General features: G+C 42.5%; 1 protein-coding gene across 2 annotated transcripts in view; it reads left to right on the top strand.

Annotated features, from left to right (window-relative positions):
* The window catches only part of LOC121543412 (voltage-dependent calcium channel subunit alpha-2/delta-1), a 194,254-nt gene that overhangs the window by 153,263 nt on the left and 17,265 nt on the right, over window positions 1–23,726 (top strand). The window contains exons 11-26 of one of the 2 annotated variants that reach the window (XM_041853257.2): window positions 260–418; window positions 1,607–1,717; window positions 3,312–3,390; window positions 3,648–3,697; window positions 3,999–4,088; window positions 7,440–7,520; window positions 8,509–8,592; window positions 8,749–8,823; window positions 14,054–14,125; window positions 14,243–14,314; window positions 14,419–14,480; window positions 16,182–16,258; window positions 17,371–17,379; window positions 20,135–20,143; window positions 20,929–20,989; window positions 21,602–21,699. In XM_041853257.2, the coding sequence (XP_041709191.1) occupies window positions 260–418; window positions 1,607–1,717; window positions 3,312–3,390; window positions 3,648–3,697; window positions 3,999–4,088; window positions 7,440–7,520; window positions 8,509–8,592; window positions 8,749–8,823; window positions 14,054–14,125; window positions 14,243–14,314; window positions 14,419–14,480; window positions 16,182–16,258; window positions 17,371–17,379; window positions 20,135–20,143; window positions 20,929–20,989; window positions 21,602–21,699 (1,189 nt within the window). The remainder of the gene's footprint in view (window positions 1–259; window positions 419–1,606; window positions 1,718–3,311; window positions 3,391–3,647; window positions 3,698–3,998; window positions 4,089–7,439; window positions 7,521–8,508; window positions 8,593–8,748; window positions 8,824–14,053; window positions 14,126–14,242; window positions 14,315–14,418; window positions 14,481–16,181; window positions 16,259–17,370; window positions 17,380–20,134; window positions 20,144–20,928; window positions 20,990–21,601; window positions 21,700–23,726) is intronic. The other variant, XM_041853259.2, reaches the window with a different exon arrangement.

The following is a 23,726-nucleotide window of genomic DNA, read 5'->3' as shown; positions in this document are numbered from 1 at the left end:
ACATCAATGCCTTAAAACACAGTCTTATTCGCTGTCATGTGTGGAGTATATGGATTGTGTGGGTGTGTATGAACTGATATGTATGGGTCATCCTCTGTCTCAGTGTGTGACTTTTCTATTTCTCTTTCTCTGTCTCCCTTTTTCATTCAGTTCGATGATAATTCAACAACTCACCCTACCTCTTTCTTTCTCCCCCCCCCCTTTCTCTCTCTCTCTCTCTCTCTCACTCCCCCTCTCTCCGTCTATCTGTCTGGTACAGTTCAATGATAAAGCGGTGAAGGCAGCGTGCTTTCAGAACCTGGTCCAGGCCAACGTGAGGAACAAGAGGTTCCTGAAGGATGCTGTGCGGAACATCTCAGCCAAGGGCATCACCAACTACAAGGGTGGCTTTGAGTTGGCCTTCGAGCAGCTCTCATCGGTAGGGGATGAGAGTGTGTGTGTGTCTGTGTGCTATAGTTTGCTGTGTTTGAATGTATGCACGTACATGCGTGTGTGCATGAAGTTGAGTGTCAGTTAGGAGGGACTGTGGTGTGGTCTGTGTACGTGTGCATGTGTGAGTGCGTTCAAGGGAGTGAGCGAGAAAGCGAGAGGGAGAGAAGAGGGAGGGAGAGAGGCATGGCCAGTGTGTCTACAAAACTTTAAACATTTCCCTTGTATTTTTCCATTCCAACTCTTCAGACTTTGTGTCCCCTGTGTTTTCCCTGTTTTTCATCAGCCCACATGGTTGATGTAACTCGATGAAATTGAGAAATTAGATTAGCTTGAATGATGAGAATAACAATGGAAACACAAGCTACAGTACTAATAATCAAACCAGAGGAGACCATCTGTTATTGTTGTCATGTATCGCCATCTGCTGGTGATTCTGGGCATTTCACGCTTCTATTTATTTCTATCACTTGGGTCGTAATTCATTAGGACACACCCTAGCAAAAACCCCTGTTTCAGTCCGTTTTCCTCCATTTGGTTCCTAATGAATAAGACCCTGATGGCGATACCTTAAACCTTTTCCATCAAACCTTATGTTGATAGGGTGCCCACTTTCATAAATGAAATTATATGATTTGTAAAAAGGAAGGTCAGCACTCTTAGAATGAAGTTTATTGAAAGGAAAATAAGTGGATTTAATTGGCAATGTTTCGTCAGGTCTGACCTTTTCAATTCAATAAATCTTTATTGTCCCATCCTAAAGGTCAATGAGTTTGAGTAGAGGACAATTAAATGAGAAACAATAACAATTACAAGACCTGGGGAAATATTGGTTCAAGATGCAATAAAATGATCTGTCAATAACTGATTTCTTTTCTGATGGTTTTTAACTACACAGTGCATCGTAAACCTAATCACTGAGGCTTTAGTAAATTAAATGACATAAAATGTATGTGAAGTTTTGCTTTCACCCCCCACACGTCTCTCTCTGTGTCCCTACTCCACCCCCTCTCTTCCCCCTCTCTCTCGTTCTCTCTCTGTGTACCCACTCCCCACCTCTCCTCCCCTCTTTCCGTCTCTCTCTGCATCCCACTCCCCTCTCTCTCCACCCTCTCTTTCTCTCTCTGTGTCCCCCCCTCTCCTCCCCCCACTCTCCCCCCTCTCTCCATGTCTCTAGTTGAACGTGACCCAGGGCAGGGCGTTGTGTAACAAGATCATCATGCTGTTCACTGACGGAGGAGAGGAGCGGGCCCAGGAGATCTTCCAGAAGTATAACGCTGACAAGAAGGTTGGTTCAGAGAAAGAGACGAGACCCTCAGGGAGATGAGGTTCTGTGGGTAGTTTACATGATCCTGGGATAAGATTTCCATCAGAGGAGTTGGTGCTGTAGAGATATACAGGTCATGTACACTGGAACATACTGTAGAGATATACAGGTCATGTACACTGAAACATAATGCAGAGATATACAGGTCATGTACACTGAAACATACTGCAGATATATACAGGTCATGTACACTGAAACATACTGCAGAGATATACAGGTCATGTACACTGAAAAATACTGCAGAGATATACAGGTCATGTACACTGAAACATACGGTAGAGATATGCAGGTCATATACAGGGGTATACAGAAGATAGCCCTATTTGGTAAAATACCAAGTCCATATTATGGCAAGAACAGCTCAAATAAGCAAAGAGATATGACAGTCCATCATTACTTTAAGACATGAAGGTCAGTCAATACGGAAAATTTAAACAACTTTGAACGTTTCTTCAAGTGCAGTCGCAAAAACCATCAAGAGCTATGATGAAACTGGCTCTCATGAGGACCGCCACAGAAATGGAAGACCCAGAGTTACCTCTGCTGCAGAGGATAAGTTCAGCCCAAATAAATGCTTCACAGAGTTCAAGTAACAGACACATATCAACATCAACTGTTCAGAGGGGACTGTGTGAATCAGGCCTTCATGGTCGAATTGCTGCAAAGAAACCACTACTAAAGGACACCAATAAGAAGAAGATACCTGCTTGGGCCAAGAAACACGAGCAATGGACATTAGACCGGTGGAAATGTGTCCTTTGGTCTGGAGTCCAAATTTGAGATTTTTGGTTCTAAACGCCTTCTCTTTGTGAGACATGGTGTGGATGAACGGATGATCTCCGCATGTGTATTTCCCAATGTAAAGCATGGAGGAGGAGGTGTTATGGTGTGGGAGTGCTTTGCTTTTGACACTCTCTGTGATTTATTTAGAATTCAAGGCACACTTAACCAGCATAGCTGCCACATCATTCTACAGTGATATGCCATCCCATCTGGTATGGGCTTAGTGGGACTATCATTTGTTTTTCAACAGGACAGTGACCCAACACACCTCCAGGCTGTGTAAGATATATTTTACCAAGAAGGAGAGTGATGGAGTGCTGCATCAGATGACCTGGCCTCCACAATCTCCCGACCTCAACCCAATAGAGATGGTTTGGGATGAGTCAGACCACAGAGTGAAGGAAAAGCAGCCAACAAGTGCTCAGCATATCTGGGAACTCCTTCAAGAATGTTGGAAAAGCATTCCAGGTGAAGCTGGTTGAGAGAATGCCAAGAGTGTGCAAAGTTGTCATCAAGGCAAAGGGTGGCTATTTGAAGAATCTCAAATGTAAAATATGTTTTGATTTGTTTAACACTTGTTTGTTTACTACATGATTCCATATGTGTTATTTCATAGTTTTGATGTCTTCACTATTATTCTACAATGTAAAATAGTAAAAATAAAGGCGGTGTGTCCAGACTTTTGACTGGTAGTGTAACCTGAAGCATACTGTACACAGATACATACATGATACATGTATTTTTGACCCTTGACCCTATGTTGACCCTTTAGGTGCGGATATTCACATTCTCAGTGGGCCAACACAACTATGACAAAGGACCAATCCAGTGGATGGCTTGCACCAACAAAGGTATAGACCAAACGTGCTCGTGCGCACACATGCGTACGTCCTTCCTACCTATTTGATTAGATTAGGAAAAGCAATGTGTCCACCCTAATGCTTTTACAGTAGGACCAGACCATGTCAGATCAGTGGCTACTCCCAGGAAGACAACAAGGAAGGACGCATTGTCAAGGAATTCAATCAGAGCCAAAGTCTGCCATACTGTTTCCTGGTATGTTATATTGTAATCGATGATGTGTAAAGGTGAACTACTTGTGTTCCAGGGTACTACTATGAAATCCCCTCCATCGGTGCTATCAGGATCAACACTCAGGTGAACAGTCATCAAATAGATCTTAAAACACTGAAGGGCTAAACTCAACTATAAGATACAAACCTTGCTTTGGTGCAAACGTTCAATAAATCTGGCCCGTAAATCTGGTCCGTAAATCTGGCCCGTAAATCTGGCCCGTAGTCATAATGCTATATAGCGTTTTTACAGTTCTTTAGAGTTTGTGTCTTATGCCATCTTGTGGTCATATGATACGCCTCTCTATATAGTCATGCTATTCAATGCACAGTTGTGATTGTTTGATTGGTTTGGTCTGATCTGATTCCTCTCTCACACACGACAGGAGTACCTGGATGTACTGGGCAGACCCATGGTCAAAGCAAACAACAAGGCCAAGCAGGTTCAGTGGACCAACGTTTACCAGGACGCTCTGGTACGTTACACCACCTGACACAATATTGACTGGGGAATGAAATATGAACCAACAGCAGTGGGTGTGAATATAGTCACAGCACTGTATCTGAAATAGTGTGAAGTTGTATTCTGAATGGTTACAGTGAAGATGGGTGAAGATCAATTCCACAAATTCAATTCTAATTCAATTCTCTCTCCCTGTAAATTCCATTTACTTCAATTCAAAATGCAGGTCAGTCTTTGAATTCAGAGATAATTCAATTCCTCTGAATTCCAAATTCCAAGAATTCAATATTATCCCCAACAATTCCACAAATTCCAACTCGAATTCAATTCCCTCAGACTTTCAGGCTGATCATGTCACTGTTCAGACAGCCTAGCTATACAGGAAATGTAGGAATACAGTTGTAAATTAATAAAAATAAATCATACAGTCAATTTTTTTATACTATGTAAATTAATTCCATTAAATGGGAAATGTAAAATATTGAATTCGAATTACATTCCAAAAGATGAAATACCCTAACTTTAACATTTTTTTAATTCAAATTTAATTCAATGCAAATTCTCCACGAATGAATTCAATAATCTAATTGGAATTTCAAATTAAATTTGAGTTGACCCCAACCCTGGTACACTTTAATGCAAACTACAAATAGTGAAGCTACTGCAATGCCCAATGCTAGCACCAGCCAACTGAGCCTCGTGTAGCTCAGTTGGTAGAGCATGGCGCTTGCAACGCCAGGGTTGTGGGTTCTATTCCCACAGGGGGCCAGTATGAAAAGAATATATAAAAAAATGTATGCACTCACTAACTGTAAGTCGCTCTGGATAAGAGTGTCTGCTAAAATGTAAATGTAAGACATGGTTAATGCACATGCTGTATATAAATGTGCGAAGTGTGTCAGACTAGTGACGCAAATACAATTTTCCAATACAAACACCAGCTATCTAGTTCTAAAAGTATCAAGTTCATATTTTACATGAACACACACTTTCTGGTTCTAGAAATAGCTCATATCAAGTTCAAAAGTGGATAAGGCAAGGACTGAGTGGACTGAAACAAGCTGTCAAAATATCAGTGTAATACAAATTAACCAGTATTGATTTACAACAGCAGCAGCGCCAAGTCAGACACAACCCAGCACAAACAGTGGGACGTTTGCTACAGGACAATATTTATACTGAACAAAAATATAAACGCAACATGCAACAATTTCAAAGATTTTACTGAGTTACAGTTTATATAAGGAAATCAATCAATTGAAATAAATAAATTAGGCCCTAATCTATGGATTTAACATGACTGGGAAAAGAGATATGCATCTATTGGTCACAGATACTGTACCTTAAAAAAAGGTAGGGGTGTGGATCAGAAAACGAGTCAGTATCTGGCATGACCACCATTTGCCTCATGCAGCACGGCACATCTCCTTCGCATAGAGTTGATCAGGCTGTGGATTGAGGCATGTGGAATGTTGTTCCACTCCTCTTCAATGGCTGTGCGAAGTTTCTGGATATTGGCGGGAACTGGAACACGCTTTCGTACACGTCAATCCAGAGCATCCCAAACATGCTCAATGGGTGACATGTCTGGTGAGTATGCAGGCCATGGAAGAACTGGGACATTTTCATCTTCCAGGAATTGTGTACAGATCCTTGGGACATTGGACCGTGCATTATCATGCTGAAACATGAGGTGATGGTGGCGGATGAATGGCACAACAATGGGCCTCAGGATCTCGTCACGGTATCTCTGTGCATTCAAATTGCCATCGATAAAATGCTATTGTGTTCGTAGTCCGTAGCTTATGCCTGCCCATACCATAACCCCACTGCCCCCATGGGGCACTCTGTTCACAACGCTGACATCAGCAAACCACTCGCCCACACGACACCATACAGGTGGCCTGCGGTTGTGAGGCCTGTTGGACATACTGCCAAATTCTCTAAAACAATGTTGGAGGCAGCTTATGGTAGAGAAATTAACATTCAATTATCTGGCAACAGCTCTCGTGGACATTCCTGCAGTCAGCATGCCAACTGCATGCTCCCTCAATGCTTGAGACATCTGTGGCATTGTGTTGTGTGACAAAACTGCACAGTTTAGAGTGGCCTTTTATTGTCTTCAGCACAAGGTGCAACTGTGTAATGATCATGCTGTTTAATCAGCTTCTTGATATGCCACACCTGTCAGTTGGATGGATTATCTTGGCAAAGGAGAAATGCTCACTAACAGGGATGTAAACAAATGTGTTCACAAAATCTGAGAGAATAAGCTTTTTGTGCACCAAAACTTTAAATGTTGCATTGATATTTTTGCTTAGTATATAATGTGAAGTTGGAGACAAAACAAGACGGATGTAAAGTGTGAAATCCAACAGCATGACACAGTCTCAGTGCAATAAGGACATCTGATTACAGATTACACCATTACAGATTGCACCAATACAGATTACACCATTACAGATTCAGAGGTCATCACACGTTTTCAGTAAGCACACAAAACACCATGAAAGACCATCCAGACGCACTAGAGAGATGGTCTCTTCCCTGTAGTGATGATGGAGGCTGTCCACCTCATTACTGGAAACCGATGCTTCTCCAGCCACACGTCACAACAGCAACCCACTGTACACACGTGCGTGCTCACACACACACACACACACAAGCAAACCGGCACTCACACACATTCACACACACACACACACCATATGGCCCTGTGTCTGGTTACATGCAAGGACGTGTCATTTCGAGTCCATTCATTTCGGGGAAGATTTTTTACTCCGGATCCTTCCATAGTAAACAATGTTACATGATTGAACATCGAAACGTGAACATTTTCTCTATCGAGTGCACTTTCATCCCTTATCCACTGTTTAAGTTAGGACACAACTTGACCTTGATATGAGCTACTTTTAGAACTAGACAGCTGGTGTTTGTTTTAGAAGGGTGTTTGCGTCACTAGTTGCACTCTGACACCCATAGCAAGTTTATAAACCGTATCTACACTTACCATAGTCAACAGCCTGACACCCTGTGTATGCCTTGTTGTCCCCAAATTCACACTGTAAATACTACCCTGTACACAGCTTCCCATCATTTCTGATAGCTGGTGTTTGTATTGGAAAGTGTATTTGCGTCATTAATTGCCCTCTCTGACACCAATGGAAAGTTAGTATTATGGACTCTCAGGATAATCTGTCTTGTGGTCTTGCTCCACAGGGCTAGTACATTAGCCTGGTCCCATATCTGCTTGTGCTGAGTTGGCTTTACAACACTAAAAGATATGGGACCAGGCTACTATTTTATTACATGTAATGCTGTTCTAAAGGAGGCTCACTGAAAATACATGTGATCTGGTCTACAGGAACTGGGTCTGGTGATCACAGGAACACTGCCCGTTTTCAACAAGACCAACACCAAAGCTGACAAAGAGAGGGGACAACAGGTACAGCACTGACTGACTCGCTGACTGACTGACTGGTTGGCTGGTTGACTGACTGACTGGTTGGCTGGTTGACTGACTGACTGACTCACTGACATGTTGACAGACTGACTTGCTTACTTACTAATTTACTTGAATTCCCGCAATGAGCTTTCAGAAGTGCGTTTGATTTGCCCAGCAGCATGTCCCAGAAGCAGGGAGTTGATGACCACTCAGCCAGGTTCACCTCCAGAACTGAATGCCGGGTCACACCATGGGACTGTTATACTTCCAAGTCAAGTGTGAACTCCCTCCATCAAGTTTATGCAATGTCGTTTTTTGTTTTAAAACTCTTTTGACCCCTTGCAAAATTTGGTTGCTGCTTCACGTCCATGTCAAAATAAATGTAAATGTCTCCTTGTTGAGGTACTTGTCGGCCACTTTGCTGATATAGTGTCACTCTTCCAAGCCCTCCCACTCTCTGCCACAGGAAGCAATGACATCCGATAACAGTAGCTAACTGCTTCAAGATGATGGTATTTGGTATTTTGGTATTTTATTAGGATCCCCATTAGCTGTTGTGAAAGCTGCAGCTACTCTTCCTGGGGTCCACACAGAACTTACATAATATTAATAGACAAGAACAGCTCAAGGACAGAACTACATACATTTAAAAACGGCACACACAGCCTGCATACCAATAGATACACACAAAATATCTAGGTGGATGGTGTTTGATGGATCTAAAATGACTAAAGCCAGGCTGACAATGCCTCAGCAATGAGTCACAGTGACAACAAGTATTTCTAAAGGAATTGTTTTATCTTTCCACTGTGCTCTTAACTTTGGAAATGTTTTTAAAGGCGCCAAGGGACTTGAGTCATCGGAGTAGAATGTTTTTTTTGAAAGCCTGTGTCTGTGTGTAAAGCACTAGGGGTTCCTCTGAGTGATGTACTATATAATGCTTTGTTTTGGTCTCATACCACTTTTCCTTGTTGTTTTTTTCTCCCAGAGGCCCCAAAACCAGCTGATCCTGGGAGTGATGGCTATCGACGTGTCTCTGGACGACATCAAAAGACTAACGCCGAGATTTACAGTAAGACACACTCACATGTGTACTACACACACGCACACATAGTCACACACACAATAACACATACCCACATAGCCTACGGTAAGCACCCAGAACACCATCAAGACCATTGACAGACATACACACACTAACTATCTTGTCTATTTCTATGTCTTGTAGTTTGGACCAAATGGCTATTACTTTGCCATTGACCCCAACGGTTATGTCTTGCTGCATCCCAACCTCTGCCCAAAGGTACACACACATACACACACACAAAACTACAACACTCATCTGGTCCTTTAATCGCAGTATGCTGCACAACCTTGTTAAGCAAAGCCCAAATATACCTGTCAGCAAGGCAAGGGAGATTTAGCAGCCTGGCGTTAGCCTACCGTTAGCCTAGTGTTAGCCTAGCATAGCTTAGCATTACACTAGCCTAGCCACACTTAGCACTAGGGGAAGCTAGCCAATCTTGGAAAAGGTCACCATATGGGTTTGTGTAGAGAAGTTTTGCGAGTGAGTTAGGGACACTTCATGATTTCCACACAACAAACACAGGGAGAACGTGGAGCTTACGCCCACGTAGCCATGTGTTCCACATCAATCTTTAGTTTAAGGTCCGCCTCACAGCTTTCCCGTAAACTGCCCTCAGGAAATATGTCACTGGTGTTCTTGAATCAAAACACCATTACTGTATGGTGAAAGACTTCAGATAAATGCTGTGGTTTGGTGATATTAAAGTGACTTGGATTGGATTGAAAGATTGCTGGGGAAAAAGACTGACCACAAGTTTTCACTTTCAAAAATAAAATACAATTGTATTTATCACATGCGCCGAATACAACTAGTGCAGACTTCACAGTGGAATGCTTGCTAACGAACCTTTCTCAACGATGCAGAGTTTAAAAATAATAATACAAAATAAAATAGTAACTAACACAAGAGGAATAAAATAAAATGCACAAGAATGGCGCTATATACATGGAGTACCAGTACCAGATCAATGTGGAGCTATATACAGGGAGTACCAGTACCAGATCAATGTGGAGCTATATACAGGGAGTACCAGTACCAGATCAATGTACAGAGGTACGAGGTACTTGAGGTAGATACAGTGGCTTGGGAATGTATTCACCCCCCTTGGCATTTTTCCTATTTTGTTGCCTTACAACCCGGAGTTTGTATCATTTGATTTACACAACATGCTAACCACTTTGAAGATGCAACATATTTTTTATTGTGAAACAAACAAGAAATAAGACAAAAAAACTGAAAACTTGAGCGTGTATAACTATTCACCACAACCCCCCACAGCTGCAAGTCTCTTGGGGTATGTCTCTATAAGCTTGGCACATCTAGCCACTGGGATTTTTGCCCATTCTTCAAGGCAAAACTGCTCCAGCTCCTTCAAGTTGGATGGGTTCCGCTGGTGTACAGCAATCTTTAAGTCATACCACATATTCTCAATTGGATTGAGGTCTGGGCTTTGACTAGGCCATTCCAAGACATTTAAATGTTTACCCTTAAACCACTCGAGCGTTGCTTTAGCAGTATGCTTAGAGTCATTGTCCTTCTGGAAGTTGAACCTCCATCCCAGGCTCAAATCTCTGGAAGACTGAAACAGGTTTCCCTCAAGAATTTCCCTGTATTTAGCGCCATCCATTATTCATTCAATTCTGACCAGTTTCCCAGTCCCTGCCGATGAAAAACATAATAATAATAATATCCCATTTAGCAGACGCTTTTATCCAAAGCGCCTTACAGTCATGCGTGCATACATTTTTATTATTTTTATTATTATAATTTATTTTTATTTTTTTGTGTATGGGTGGTCCCGGGGATCGAACCCACTACCTTGGCGTTACAAGCACCGTGCTCTACCAGCTGAGCTACAGAGGACCAAAGCATGATGCTGCCACCACCATGCTTCACTGTGGGGATGATGTTCTCGGGGTGATGAGAGGTGTTGGGTTTGCGCCAGACATAACTTTTTTATTGATGGCCAAAAAGCTCAATTTTAGTCTCATCTGACCAGAGTACCTTCTTCCATATTTTTGTGGAGTTTCCACATGCCTTTTGGCGAACATCAAACGTGTTTGCTTATTTTTTTCTTTAAGCAATGGCTTTTTTCTGGCCTCTCTTCCGTAAAGCCCTGCTCTGTGGAGTGTACGGCTTAAAGTGGTCCTATGGACAGATACTCCAATCTCCGCTGTGGAGCTTTGCAGCTCCTTCAGGGTTATCTTTTTGTTGCCTCTCTGATTAATGCCCTCCTTGCCTGGTCCGTGAGTTTTGGTGTGGGGCCCTCTCTTGGCATGTTTGTTGTGGTGCCATATTCCATCCGTTTTTTAATAACGGATTTAATGGTGCTCCTGATATGTTTTTATAACCCAACCCTGCTCTGTACTTCTCCACAACTTTGTCCCTGACCTGTTTGGAGAGCTCCTTGGTCTTCATGGTGCCGCTTGCTTGGTGGTGTCCCTTGCTTAGTGGTGTTGCAGACTCTGGGGCCTTTCAGAACAGGTGTATATATTGCACACAGGTGGACTTTATTTAACTAATTATGTGACTTCTGAAGGTAATTGGTTGCACCAGATCTTATTTAGGGGCTTCATAGCAAAGGGGTGGTGAATACATATGCACGCACTACTTTTCCATTATTATATATTTTAAATTTTTTGAAACAAGTTATTTTTTTCATTTCACTTCACCAATTTAGACTATTTTGTGTATGTCCATTACATGAAATCCAAATAAAAATCAATTTAAATTACAGGTTGTAATGCAACAAAATAGGAAAAACGCCAAGGGGGATGAATACTTTTGCAAGGCACTGTATGTATGGTAAGGGAAAAAAGTATTTGATCCCCTGCTGATTTTGTACGTTTGCCCACTGACAAAGACATGATCAGTCTATAATTTTAATGGTAGGTTTATTTGAACAGTGAGAGACAGAATAACAACAAAAAAAACAGAAAAACGCATGTCAAAAATGTTATAAATTGATTTGCATTTTAATGAGGGAAATAAGTATTTGACCCCTCTGCAAAACATGACTTAGTACTTGGTGGCAAAACCCTTGTTGGCAATCACAGATGTCAGACGTTTCTTGTAGTTGGCCACCAGGTTTGCACACATCTCAGGAGGGATTTTGTCCCACTCCTCTTTGTAGATCTTCTCCAAGTCATTAAGGTTTCGAGCCTGACATTTGGCAACTCGAACCTTCAGCTCCCTCCACAGATTTTCTATGGGATTAAGGTCTGGAGACTGGCTAGGCCACTCCAGGACCTTAATGTGCTTCCTCTTGAGCCACTCCTTTGTTGCCTTGGCCGTGTGTTTTGGGTCATTGTCGTGCTGGAATACCCATCCACGACCCATTTTCAATGCCCTGGCTGAGGGAAGGAGGTTCTCACCAAAGATTTGACGGTACATGGCGCCGTCCATCGTCCCTTTGATGCGGTGAAGTTGTCCTGTCCCCTTAGCAGAAAAACACCCCCAAAGCATAATGTTTCCACCTCCATGTTTGACAGTGGGGATGGTGTTCTTGGGGTCATAGGCAGCATTCCTCCTCCTCCAAACACGGCGAGTTGAGTTGATGCCAAAGAGCTCGATTTTGGTCTCATCTGACCACAACACTTTCACCCAGTTCTCCTCTGAATCATTCAGATGTTCATTGGCAAACTTCAGACGGCCCTGTATATGTACTTTCTTGAGCAGGGGGACCTTGCGGGCGCTGCAGGATTTCAGTCCTTCACGGCGTAGTGTGTTACCAATTGTTTTCTTGGTGACTATGGTTCCAGCTGCCTTGAGATCATTGACAAGATCCTCCCGTGTAGTTCTGGGCTGATTCCTCACCGTTCTCATGATCATTGCAACTCCACGAGGTGAGATCTTGCATGGAGCCCCAGGCCGAGGGAGATTGACAGTTATTTTGTGTTTCTTCCATTTGCGAATAATCGCACCAACTGTTGTCACCTTCTCACCAAGCTGCTTGGCGATGGTCTTGTAGCCCATTCCAGCCTTGTGTAGGTCTACAATCTTGTCCCTGACATCCTTGGAGAGCTCTTTGGTCTTGGCCATGGTGGAGAGTTTGGAATCTGATTGATTGATTGCTTCTGTGGACAGGTGTCTTTTATACAGGTAACAAACTGAGATTAGGAGCACTCCCTTTAAGAGTGTGCTCCTAATCTCAGCTCGGTACCTGTATAAAAGACACCTGGGAGCCAGAAATCTTTCTGATTGAGAGGGGGTCAAATACTTATTTCCCTCATTAAAATGCAAATGATTTATAACATTTTTGACATGCGTTTTTCAGGATTTTTTTGTTGTTATTCTGTCTCTCACTGTTCAAATAAACCTACCATTAAAATTATAGACTGATCATTTCTTTGTCAGTGGGCAAACGTACAAAATCACCAGGGGATCAAATACTTTTTCCCTCACTGTACATGAAGGCAGGGTAAAGTGACTAGACATCAGGATAGATAATAATAAGGTACTTGAGGTAGATATGTACTGTCACACCCTGGCTCTGGGGACTCTATATGTTGAGCCAGGGTGTGTAGATTCTATGTGTTTGTGTTCTGTGTTGTAGATTCTAGGTATTGAATTTCTATGTTGGCCAGAGTGGTTCTCAATCAGAGGCAACGAGTGTCAGCTGTTGCTGGTTGTCTCTGATTGGGAGCCACATTTAGACAGGCTGTTTTCCCACAGTAGTTGTGGGATCTTGTTCCGTGTTGGTTGTGTTAGACCTAGGACGTCACGTTATCGTTTGTTGTTTTGTTTATTGTGTGCACTTAATAAAATTAGTATGTACGAATATCACGCTGCGCCTTGGTCCTCCTCCTTCGACGATCGTGACATGTACAGTGCATTTGGAAAGTATTCAGACCCCTTAAATTTTTCCACATTCTGTTACTTTACAGCCTTATTCTAAATTTGATTAAATTGTTTCCCCCCCTCATCAATCTACACACAATGCCCCATACTGACAAACAAAAAGCAGGTTTTTTGAAATTTCTGCAAATGTATAGAAAATACAAAACTGAAATATAGTATTCAGACCCTTTACTCAGTACTTTGTTGAAGCACCTTTGGCAGCGATTACAGCCTTGAGTCTTCTTGGGTATGACGCTATAAGCTGAGACAAATCATTTAAATCCGGACATAGGGTACATTTTGCATGACAAATTGGCAGTGAGCAGTAAGAAAAATAACCATAACATTTCAAACGTGCTCTTTTACGTGACAAATGTCGCCCTTAAAGGTAATATCAAGTAGACTGTCTTAAATAATTCATTGGTTAATTCTTCCTGGGTTGATTCAATCTATGAAACAGTCAATGGTGTATTAAATCTCTCTCGCGTGCTCTCTCTATTGCTCTCTCTCTCTCTCTCTCTCTCTCTCTCTCTCTCTCTCTCTCTCTCTCTCTCTCTCTCTCTCTATCTCGCACTCTCACTATCGCTCTCTGTCTCTTGCACTGTAGAACCCTAAGTTCCAGGAGCCTGTGACTCTGGACTTCCTGGACGCTGAGCTGGAGGATGAGATTAAAGTAGAGGTAAGATGGAGACGACTGACATTCTTCTTTAGTGCTTCCACCTTACTTTGTGCTTCCACATTCTATCCTGTTGTGGGTTGAACTTGCTCCTAAGAGCTAAGTGTTTTTTGTCCTCAGATAAGAACGAACATGATTAATGGGGAAACCGGCTACCGCACCGTACACACACTAGTGAAGTCCCAGGATGAGGTAAACTGAAGCATGATGGAAAACCAAAAAATACATTTTTAGACTATTTCGGGGTGAGCTGTCCCTTTAATGACAAAGACATCGATGTGTGTTCTGCTCCACAGCGGTACATAGACCGAAGCCAAAGATCGTACACATATGCCCCTGTAAAGGGTACAGATTACAGGTAACAGCTACATGTACTGTATTTGTACCCCTACCTGAGTATACCATGTACAGTATTCATTTTTAGGGCCTTGAGTATTTATTCTGACCACGTGACCTGACCAAGAAAACTCTCATGGGTCAAGAGTCTGGAGTTTTACATGGTCAGGACATATAATTAGGTTCCATAAAAACTCAGGGCCCTATCTAGAAGAACAATAGGGGTCACTGTTTTCATCTCTTATGACTACTAGTAGTGCACTGGCACCTGATCAATGCAACTGCTTGAGAGGTCATGGCCATAGAGAATGTTAGAGGCCTTGAGGGCTTACACCATTTTAACACAGATAGAACAATAAGACCGATTTTTCACCGGATGTATACATTTGAAGCGTCCGGGTGGCATTTCCACTCATCACCATATTTGGTGGTGAGAGGAAGCCCATTGGCCGGCAGTGGGAGAAGATGGAGCTAAATGGATTTTGGCCGACATTCTGCTAATTTCTCATCGATTAAACATTTGATCTCAATACAGTTTTCTGTTCCCAAAACTAGAATATTTTACAGAGTGGACTACGTTTTGTAGACTTTACTCTTTGCCAAAGTTTTAAAATGTTTTGCTGTTTAGAAGGGGTGCAAGGGCAAATTGAGCTATTGCACATGCGCACTTCACAGAGTAGGCGTTCCCTAATGGAAATATGCAAATACATGGTTGAACACGCCAATAGGATCTGGCTAGCTCGTGCTTGTCTCTGCCCACCTCTTTGCTTGTTCTGCCCACTATAATTAATTTGTTCCCATTGGAAACGACAGTCTGTGGTCCATCTTGGGTTAGTTATACAAATCTTTGATTTTAATGTAGTTAACTGGGTGGGACATCCAACTTCATTGGCTGATCCCTCCTGGTGACCTTATTGGAGTCATGTCCAACCGGGTCATCAGGAGGGATCAGCCAATTGTGAAGAAGAAAATGGACTACTACAAAATGGAGATAGCCTCAATGGCGCTGCCCATGCTGTCACAGACGCTATAATGGCACAGATACAGTCCTCCATCTAGCTCTATGGTTGTGACTAGACGGAGTACAGCCACGACCGGAATTGACTTTTCATAGCATGTTAGGAGAGCATTTTAGCTCATCCTAACCTTAACCCAATTCTCCTAACCTGTTAAGTTAATTATCCTAACCTGCTGCGTAAGTTATCCTAACCTGCTACAAAAAAAGTCACTTCCAGTTGTAGCTGTGTACTACCTAGTCAAAACCCTCTTGAGACTGTCCTAAATGCACTAAACTGGAGCATGCAGACATCTGGAGCAAAATAAGAACTATTGTATTTGAATGGGGAATTCTAAACTTAATGCACTTTCACAAAGTTACGAGGATTAAACTGTACACCTGATAAATGTACTTATAAAAAATTAGTTGATTACTTTATATACAAAGCTCTGTCTGTGTGAAAGTTCTAGCTCCAGTGGTGACAAGTTTATGAAATGTTTGTTTTGATATGTGGATCAACTTTTAAGTTTGTGGTGTGGAGATCTGTGATTCTTTGTTAGAACTGTGCAAAATTGGAAAATGTGTGTGTGTGGTGTGTGTGTGTGTGTGTGTGTGTGTGTGTGTGTGTGTGTGCGTGTGTGTGTGTGTGCGTGCACCTATTCGTCTCTCTATGTGTGTGTGTGCGTGCGTGTGCCTATTATTCTCTGTGTGTGTGTGTGTTCCCAGTCTAGCCTTGGTCCTTCCAGCGTACAGCCTGCATTACATCCATACTACTATTGGAGACACCATCACCCAGGCCAAATGTAAGTAGCATTGTAAATCAGTTTGACCTCCTGACCTATATCAAAGCATGACCTTTTATGCAGTATACATTTCCTTTGCATCTAGACAGAATGACGTAACACATTTGTAAGATGGTAATAACATTTAAATGTTTACCATACAGGGGTTAAGTGTTAGCTTGTGGTTTTTGTCTGTGGGCAAACACTCACTCACTCACTCACTCAGTCTCACACACACACACACACACACACACACACACACACACACACACACACAGACACACACACACACCCCCCTGTGTCTCCTAACAACAGGCGTACTGCTCCTCAGTTGTGGTCCTCTTCAGAGTTTAGTTTCCAGACAAGGCGACGACCAGGGGATCAGACCCAGGAAGGTCCCCTTCCTTTGACACATGTACTAAACTCATCAGTCCATTTACACCGGCGTGTATGTTTCCAATGGCTCCACTTATTTCCACATGTGTTCGAACTCCCCTCTCATGTTCCCTTCAAGCTGTGAGTTTGCCAGTAGTCAGATCTGTCATTGTGTGTTAGTCAGTCATTGTGTTAGGATGATGGGTCTTCCATTGGAAGGTCTGTGTTTCTGGCTGTGTAGTCTGGTTTATTCCCCTCTCCACACGCCACTGTCCCTTGCCACTGGGGATACACATACACACATGTGCACACACAGTGCATGCACGCATACACACACACACACACATACATACACACACACACACACACACACAGGTCTTCCCTGGGAAGTTCGGTTTGTCTGGGTACCTCCTGTGGGTCTGTTCTGTCTCACAAGCGCATGCACGCACGCTCGCACGCACACACACACACACACACACACACACACACACACACACAACCCGTCTTACTTTCCTACCAGTCAGTCCCTTAGCTGATTGGGATGGTCCCTGAGTTGATCATCTGTTTTCTGCAGTAAAACAGGAAACCCATTTCTCATACATCCTATTCAAGCTGCAATGTTCTTATTCAACACTCAGAGGATTGAATAGAATATTGTGTGACCCTGTTTGATTCTTTCCTGTCCCCTTCGCTCCTTCCTCTCCTCTCCTGCTGACCTTCTCACCCCTGTCTTCTCCGTGTGTTGGAACCCCCTCCAGTGGAATTGGGCAAGTATTCTCCTCCTCTACCTTACCTCACACCTTCCCTGTCCTCCTGCGCTAACGCCTGTAGCATGATGAACTACAGTACCCATAATGCTCTGTTTTATCTTAGTGAAGACCTTCCTGGAGCTAACAATTGTGTCCCATCTCCTTACCAATACAACCCTCTTCCTCTGGGCACACTGTCTATCTCTCTTCAACATTAGATTTGCAACTTTTCCGTTTACACTAACCTTGATGTGGTGTGGCCAAAGCCACATTCCTGCTTCATGTGTACAGTAAGTACAGCTATTAGCATACCGTAAATACCGTAGTATATAGGCAAACAAAATGCTGTCTACTGGTATTAAGGTAATTAAGGTAATTCTTGCAGGGACACTGTACCACTCAGAGGGGGGTTTGTGGTGTAGATGTCTCCCTCACTTCCTCCAGAGAGAAAATCTAGATCTGTCTCTAGATCTGTCTCTTTACACTACACAAGTATCTCTCCTGGACCTAGATTATGTTGTCAAAGTTGTGTAGTGTAAAGAGGCCCATAGTAGTGTAATGATGTGACGTACAAGAATCTGAGTCATGTAGATAGGGGTCTGATAACTGATTTAGATAATGTTTGATCCCACTGATTCAGTCCCTAGTCTGCCAACACACAAGGAGAGCCTTGCATGCGATGCTGCTGCCCCATAGTGAGTGTGTGTATGAGTGTGTGTTTTCACAAGCCTCTGTATGCATGTTGTTTATCCCACCTGCCCCAATGGCACTCAGATGTGGCTTTGGCACTAACCCTCTAGAGTCTAGCTAGCAGGAAGGACAGAGGGGATGATGTTTGCATTATTTTAAGGTGAACCCATAAAAGAGAAAGCGATGAGTGTTTGCACAACACATGACTGGATGGTTTCTCCCTTTTTTAGTTTCTCTTTTTTAATAATTCTGAGGTTTACAGCCTCGTAAAATAGTCTTAATGAAAGACAGAAACCACCTCGTCCCCACAGAGCATCACCTCTCTCTCTCTGTGTATGTCTGTCTGTCTGTCTCTCTGTGTCTCTCTCCTTTTGTGTGCACCAGAATCGTTTGCTATTGTCTCCCCTGTGTGTGGTTGTGTGTCTCATGTGGTCGCTGAGTCACATAACACACTAATAGTCTACTTTTATTGAGAGTGGCCATTGTTGTTTTATCTAAACAAATTTTTTTGGGGTAGGCTCTGTTTAAATTCAGCCAAAACACATTTGATTGGGGTAGGCTCCGTTTAAATTCAGCCTAAACACATTTGGTTGGGGTAGGCTCCATTTAAATTCAGCCAAAACCGGAAGTGATTTGAAATTCCAATTCAAGAATAGAAAAATCGTTATTGACAATAATGACACTGATTCGATTTGTGATTTCAATTCACGTCCTGATTTCAAATCAAATCAAATCAAATGTTATTTGTCACATACACGTGTTTAGCAGATGTAATTGCGGGTGTAGTGAAATGCTTGTGCTTCTAGCTCCGACAGTGCAGTAATATCTAACAAGTAATATCTAACAATTTCCCAACATATACCCAATACACACAAATCTAATAAGGAATGGAATTAAGAATATATACATATGTGGACGAGCAATGACAGAGCGGCATGGACTAAGATACAGTAGAATATTATAGAATACAGTATATACATATGAGATGAGTAATGCAAGATATGTAAACATTATTAAAGTGACTAGTGTTCCATTTCTTAAAGTGGCCAGTGATTTCTATAGGCAGCAGCAGCCTCTAATGTGCTAGTGATGGATTTGACTGTATTGCAATTGTATCGGCTTGCCCAGCCCTGTAATTAAACTCTCCAACCTTACACCCCTAATTGTACAAATACTGTTCAATTGAGTATCACTCTAGGTTGCATGTTTACATTCTAAAGTGTATGTGATTGCCATGGAATGTTTGCTTTCAACATGCTATCCACATATTTTCCCTAGATCATGTATCTGGTTCATTGAAAATCTGTGTGTCTTTTGTGTTTGTATACATTCATTCACATTCTTAAAGACACTGTAGGTGGAGGCAATCTATGATTTCAAAAAAAGTGACAAAATTAAACATGGGGCTGTCATAAATGTCTAATTAATATATTATACTTAATTTAATTTAAATATTGACGATGTACCAAGAATCTAGACATGGACATCATTATTTTCCAACCATTACTACCAAAGACCTCACGTACTAGTCTGAAGTCTAGCCCATGAGATACCGCACCACAATATAATAATAAGAGCCCATATTTTAAAGAATATCAAAGCAATATCCAAGCAATACAATAGGATTATGTTCCATGTTACCATGATGAATGTATCCTCTATTTCTTTCCATGGCATTGTCATATGAAAACATTACTCAAAACTAATAACCCCATGGATTCATCATTACCACTGTATTACAGTACAGAAAATATGATGCTAATGGTAATTGAAATCAATGCATTGAAAGCAATGCAATGTTATCGCTAAAATGCTCATTTTAAACCGCATTTAAGGCCTCTCGTTGCGTGCCCCTTGTAGCTTGATCTGCCAACATTTACATTTTGAGAATAAACCTTTTGATGGGAGTGCAATATCTTTATTCAAGGCCTCGCTCTGTGAATAAAATATATTGTTGACCTTTGACCCTTGTGGTTTTACCCAGTTTTTTTCTGTTTTCCTTCCCTCCTTCTTTCCCTCCTTCACCCATGGGGACGCATCTCTCTTTCACATACTCTCTCTGCCGGGATTTTGTCCACTCCAGGGGATGAGGGCAAGTATTTTCTTCTCCTCTTGTCTCTCTCCTCCTGTTCTAAGAGTCGTGTCTGTCTGCCGTTTTTCCCAGCATTCATAGGAAAGTCATTCCCACGCCAAGGTTCCATGTCGCCCACACGACCTGATTTGCATCTGTTCATTAGAGATTGTCTCATTCTTAATTTTTCTCTTCTGTACACTGCTATGCTATCTGTAGATTTTCTAGGCCTAGTTCTAGTCACAGTCAACTAAGTATACCCCCTTTACATACAGTATATTTCCTGTATTGTCTTCTATGCTACCAAACCTAGTCTTTACCATAATATTTACCACCTTTAAGATACAAACTTATAAGAACCAAGCTCCTTGAGTGGAGGGGGTGGTATGGTCACCCTGTGACGATGGACAGAGGAATGTATACCCCCACCACCACCCCCACCACCACCCCCTATGCTTTAAAATGAGGAGTTGACAGACAACACTTAACTTACATTCATCAAAGCTGTATCTCTCTATCAGACATGGAGTCATGTGTCTATACAAACTGTGGACCGTCTAGGACTGGGGATTGTCTTCATAATGTCTGAATCATCATGGCCTATCAGTTGACAGTCTACTATTACAGTCAACAGAAGTCATTTGATCCATCAGCCAGAAATCTCATCAGCATCTGTATCAATCAATGGTCATCATGTTAACTTGACATGAATTATGTGTGATACTCTTCTTCCAGTTCCAAGGTCTGTGAAAATGTATGACACAGAGAGATGTTTGTAGGACTCACAGCTTTCTGCTCTTCAACAGTCTCTGAAAGCCTGCAGGAAGACAAGTTTGAGGAGTATGGATACACTCTCATTGCACCAAGGTGAGAAGATTGACCGTTATTTTTTAGAAAGGTTTATATACAGGTAACTGCCAAAATAAAGGAAACACTTGAGTAAATGAGGGATAACAAAGTATATTGAAAGCACACAGGTGTGGTTCTTCCACACAGGTGTGGTTCCTGAGTTAATTAACATCCCATCATGCTTAGGGTCATGTATAAAAAATACTGGGCAGGCCATTATTTTGGCTACCATGGCTATGCCCCCATAGTTTGACAATGCCCCCATCCACAGGGCACAAGTGGTCACTGAATGGTTTGATGAGCATGAAAACAATGTAAACCATATGCCATGGCCGTCTCAGTTACCAGATCTCAACCAATTGAACACTTATGGGAGATTCTGGAGCGGCGCCTGAGACAGATTTTTCAACCATCAACAAAACACCAAATGATGGAATTTCTCGTGGAAGAATGGTGTCGCATCCCTCCAATAGAGTTCCAGACACTTGTAGAATCTATGCCAAGGCGCATTGAAGCTGTTCTGGCCCATGGTGGCTCAACGCCCTATTAAAACACTTTATTTTGGTGTTTCCATTATTTTGGCAGTTACCTGTACATATAAATTGGTGTTTCCATTATTTTATCCCATAGGGAGTACTGTAAGGATCTGAAGCCGTCTAAAAACAACACAGAGTTCCTGATGGACTTCAACGAGTACATCGACAGGAAGACTCCCAACAACCCACTGTGTGAGTAGCTAAGACCAGGGACAACCAAACACCTTCCCTGGGTTTCTCCCTTCTAACAAAGAGTAGCTAAGACCAGGGACAACCAAACACCTTCCCTGGGTTTCTCCCTTCCAATAAAGAGTAGCTAACACCAGGGACAACTAAACACCTTTCATGTGTTCCCTCTTCCAACCACTAACCAACCACCATCCCTGGGTTAACCTCTTACAACACTCACTGCTCAGAACTGGTGGTGAATAGATTGAGACATCAGTTACATTTTTACATTATTCTTTTTTAACATACACATTACACTTAATGAAGCACTCTGAAATATGTTTTCTGATGATCCTTTAATAATCATAAATTATGCTCAACAAGTTACGCAAACATTTCGGCGGTTACACCATTGTTCAGTAGGCACTAGAACAACATGGGTCTTGGACAGTATTGATGTCTTCATAGGAGAGCCAACTGAACCTGTTCCCTGGGGTGTCTATAGTCAACCATAGGTCTGGAGTGACTGCTAGGTGCTATGCAGTGCACTGTATACAGAAGAAAGACAGTCAGGTTTCTCCATCTGAAGAAATCCTCCCTCCTCGTGTTGGCCTGTTTGAGCCTAACTCTAACAGTCTGACCATCACACGCCTCAGGGCACATGTGTTAGATGCCTCGGCTTTGCCACGACACACACACACACACACACACACACAAACACACACACTCCGCCAAGTAATATACCCCCACACACCCCACCTACTGGTCCAATTACTGTGTGTTTGTGAGAAAAACCAGAACCCCGTCAAGGTGAGAGCACGAGCGGAGCAATAAAAAGGGCCAAATCAGGCCTGCACGCCGGAGCTTTCAGACCGGTGGAGACTCCGTCTCCGACATCTGACCAATGCATTAGCAACACATTACTCTCTGATATACTAGTAGATGTTAATTACTCGCCCCAGTCCTTTCTTTTCCCTCTCAAGTGTTTCCTGGAAATGTAGCGATGTCGCTCAAAAGTCATGTTTATTGGTCTGAAAAGTGATACTCCACCATCTCAATTGGAAAGATACTCAGTCCTTTCTTTTTCTCTTTCAAGTTTGTCCTAGAAATTACATTTAAGTCATTTAGCAGACGCTCTTATCCAGAGCGACTTACAGTTAGTGAGTGCATACATTTTCATACTGGCCCCCCGTGGGAAACGAACCCACAACCCTGGCGTTACAAGCGCCATGCTCTACCAACTGAGCTACAGGGGACGGACAGAAATGTAGTGATGTCTCTCAAAAGTAACGTTTATAGGCCTGATGTATAGTCTAGTCTGATTATTAGGTTTGAAAAAGTCACTTCAAACACTTTAAACACTCAATTGGAAATACCCCTGTAATAATAATAAATAAAACAAAGTCCCCCAATTGGGGTATTAGTTCCCTTAATTCTCTATTTCTGCTTGGGAGATTGGTGGGTGTTCTCTGCAGGACTATGGAATGCTGTGTATACAGGCCTTGTGGGATGATTGGCATGGGTGAGGAGTCGGACATTACATGCTTTACTTGTTTAAGCCACTGCAGTGGCGGTGAAGTACATTAGAATTCCTGGCCTGCCTTCAATCAGAAGCCCCTAATGAAAACCACTGGGGCAGGTGGAGGGAACAGAGGGGGGATGGAATAAAGTGTTACACCAGCTGTTTTCTCTGTGTGTGTGGTGTGTCGTAAATGGAAGGTTACCGCGTCTCAACGTTAATGGACTGGAGCGGCCACGGCAACGGGTTCAAAGTGCGGCGCGCGACAGAAAAAAGGGTCCCCCTTTGATCGGGTAGTAGTCTATGTTCAGTTGGGTGAGTTTGCGTTGTATTGGTCAGGTCGGACGTCTTGGAAATTACTTGGTACATTCCCCCAAACACACTCCAAGTGCACTTCTTTATTAAGTACTAGTTAATGACTTTACCTCACAATAATATGGTGGACATTCAGAGACTGTGCTTGTTCTGCTATAATTACTCTAACAAGCTTTTGATGACAGCATTGTAGTGCATGACTTTACACACTACTTGG

The sequence above is a fragment of the Coregonus clupeaformis genome, chromosome 28 (genome assembly GCF_020615455.1).
Source record: "Coregonus clupeaformis isolate EN_2021a chromosome 28, ASM2061545v1, whole genome shotgun sequence".
NCBI lineage: Eukaryota > Metazoa > Chordata > Actinopteri > Salmoniformes > Salmonidae > Coregonus > Coregonus clupeaformis.
Note: the sequence above shows the minus strand (reverse complement) of the source record. Positions and strands in the feature narration are given on the sequence as shown.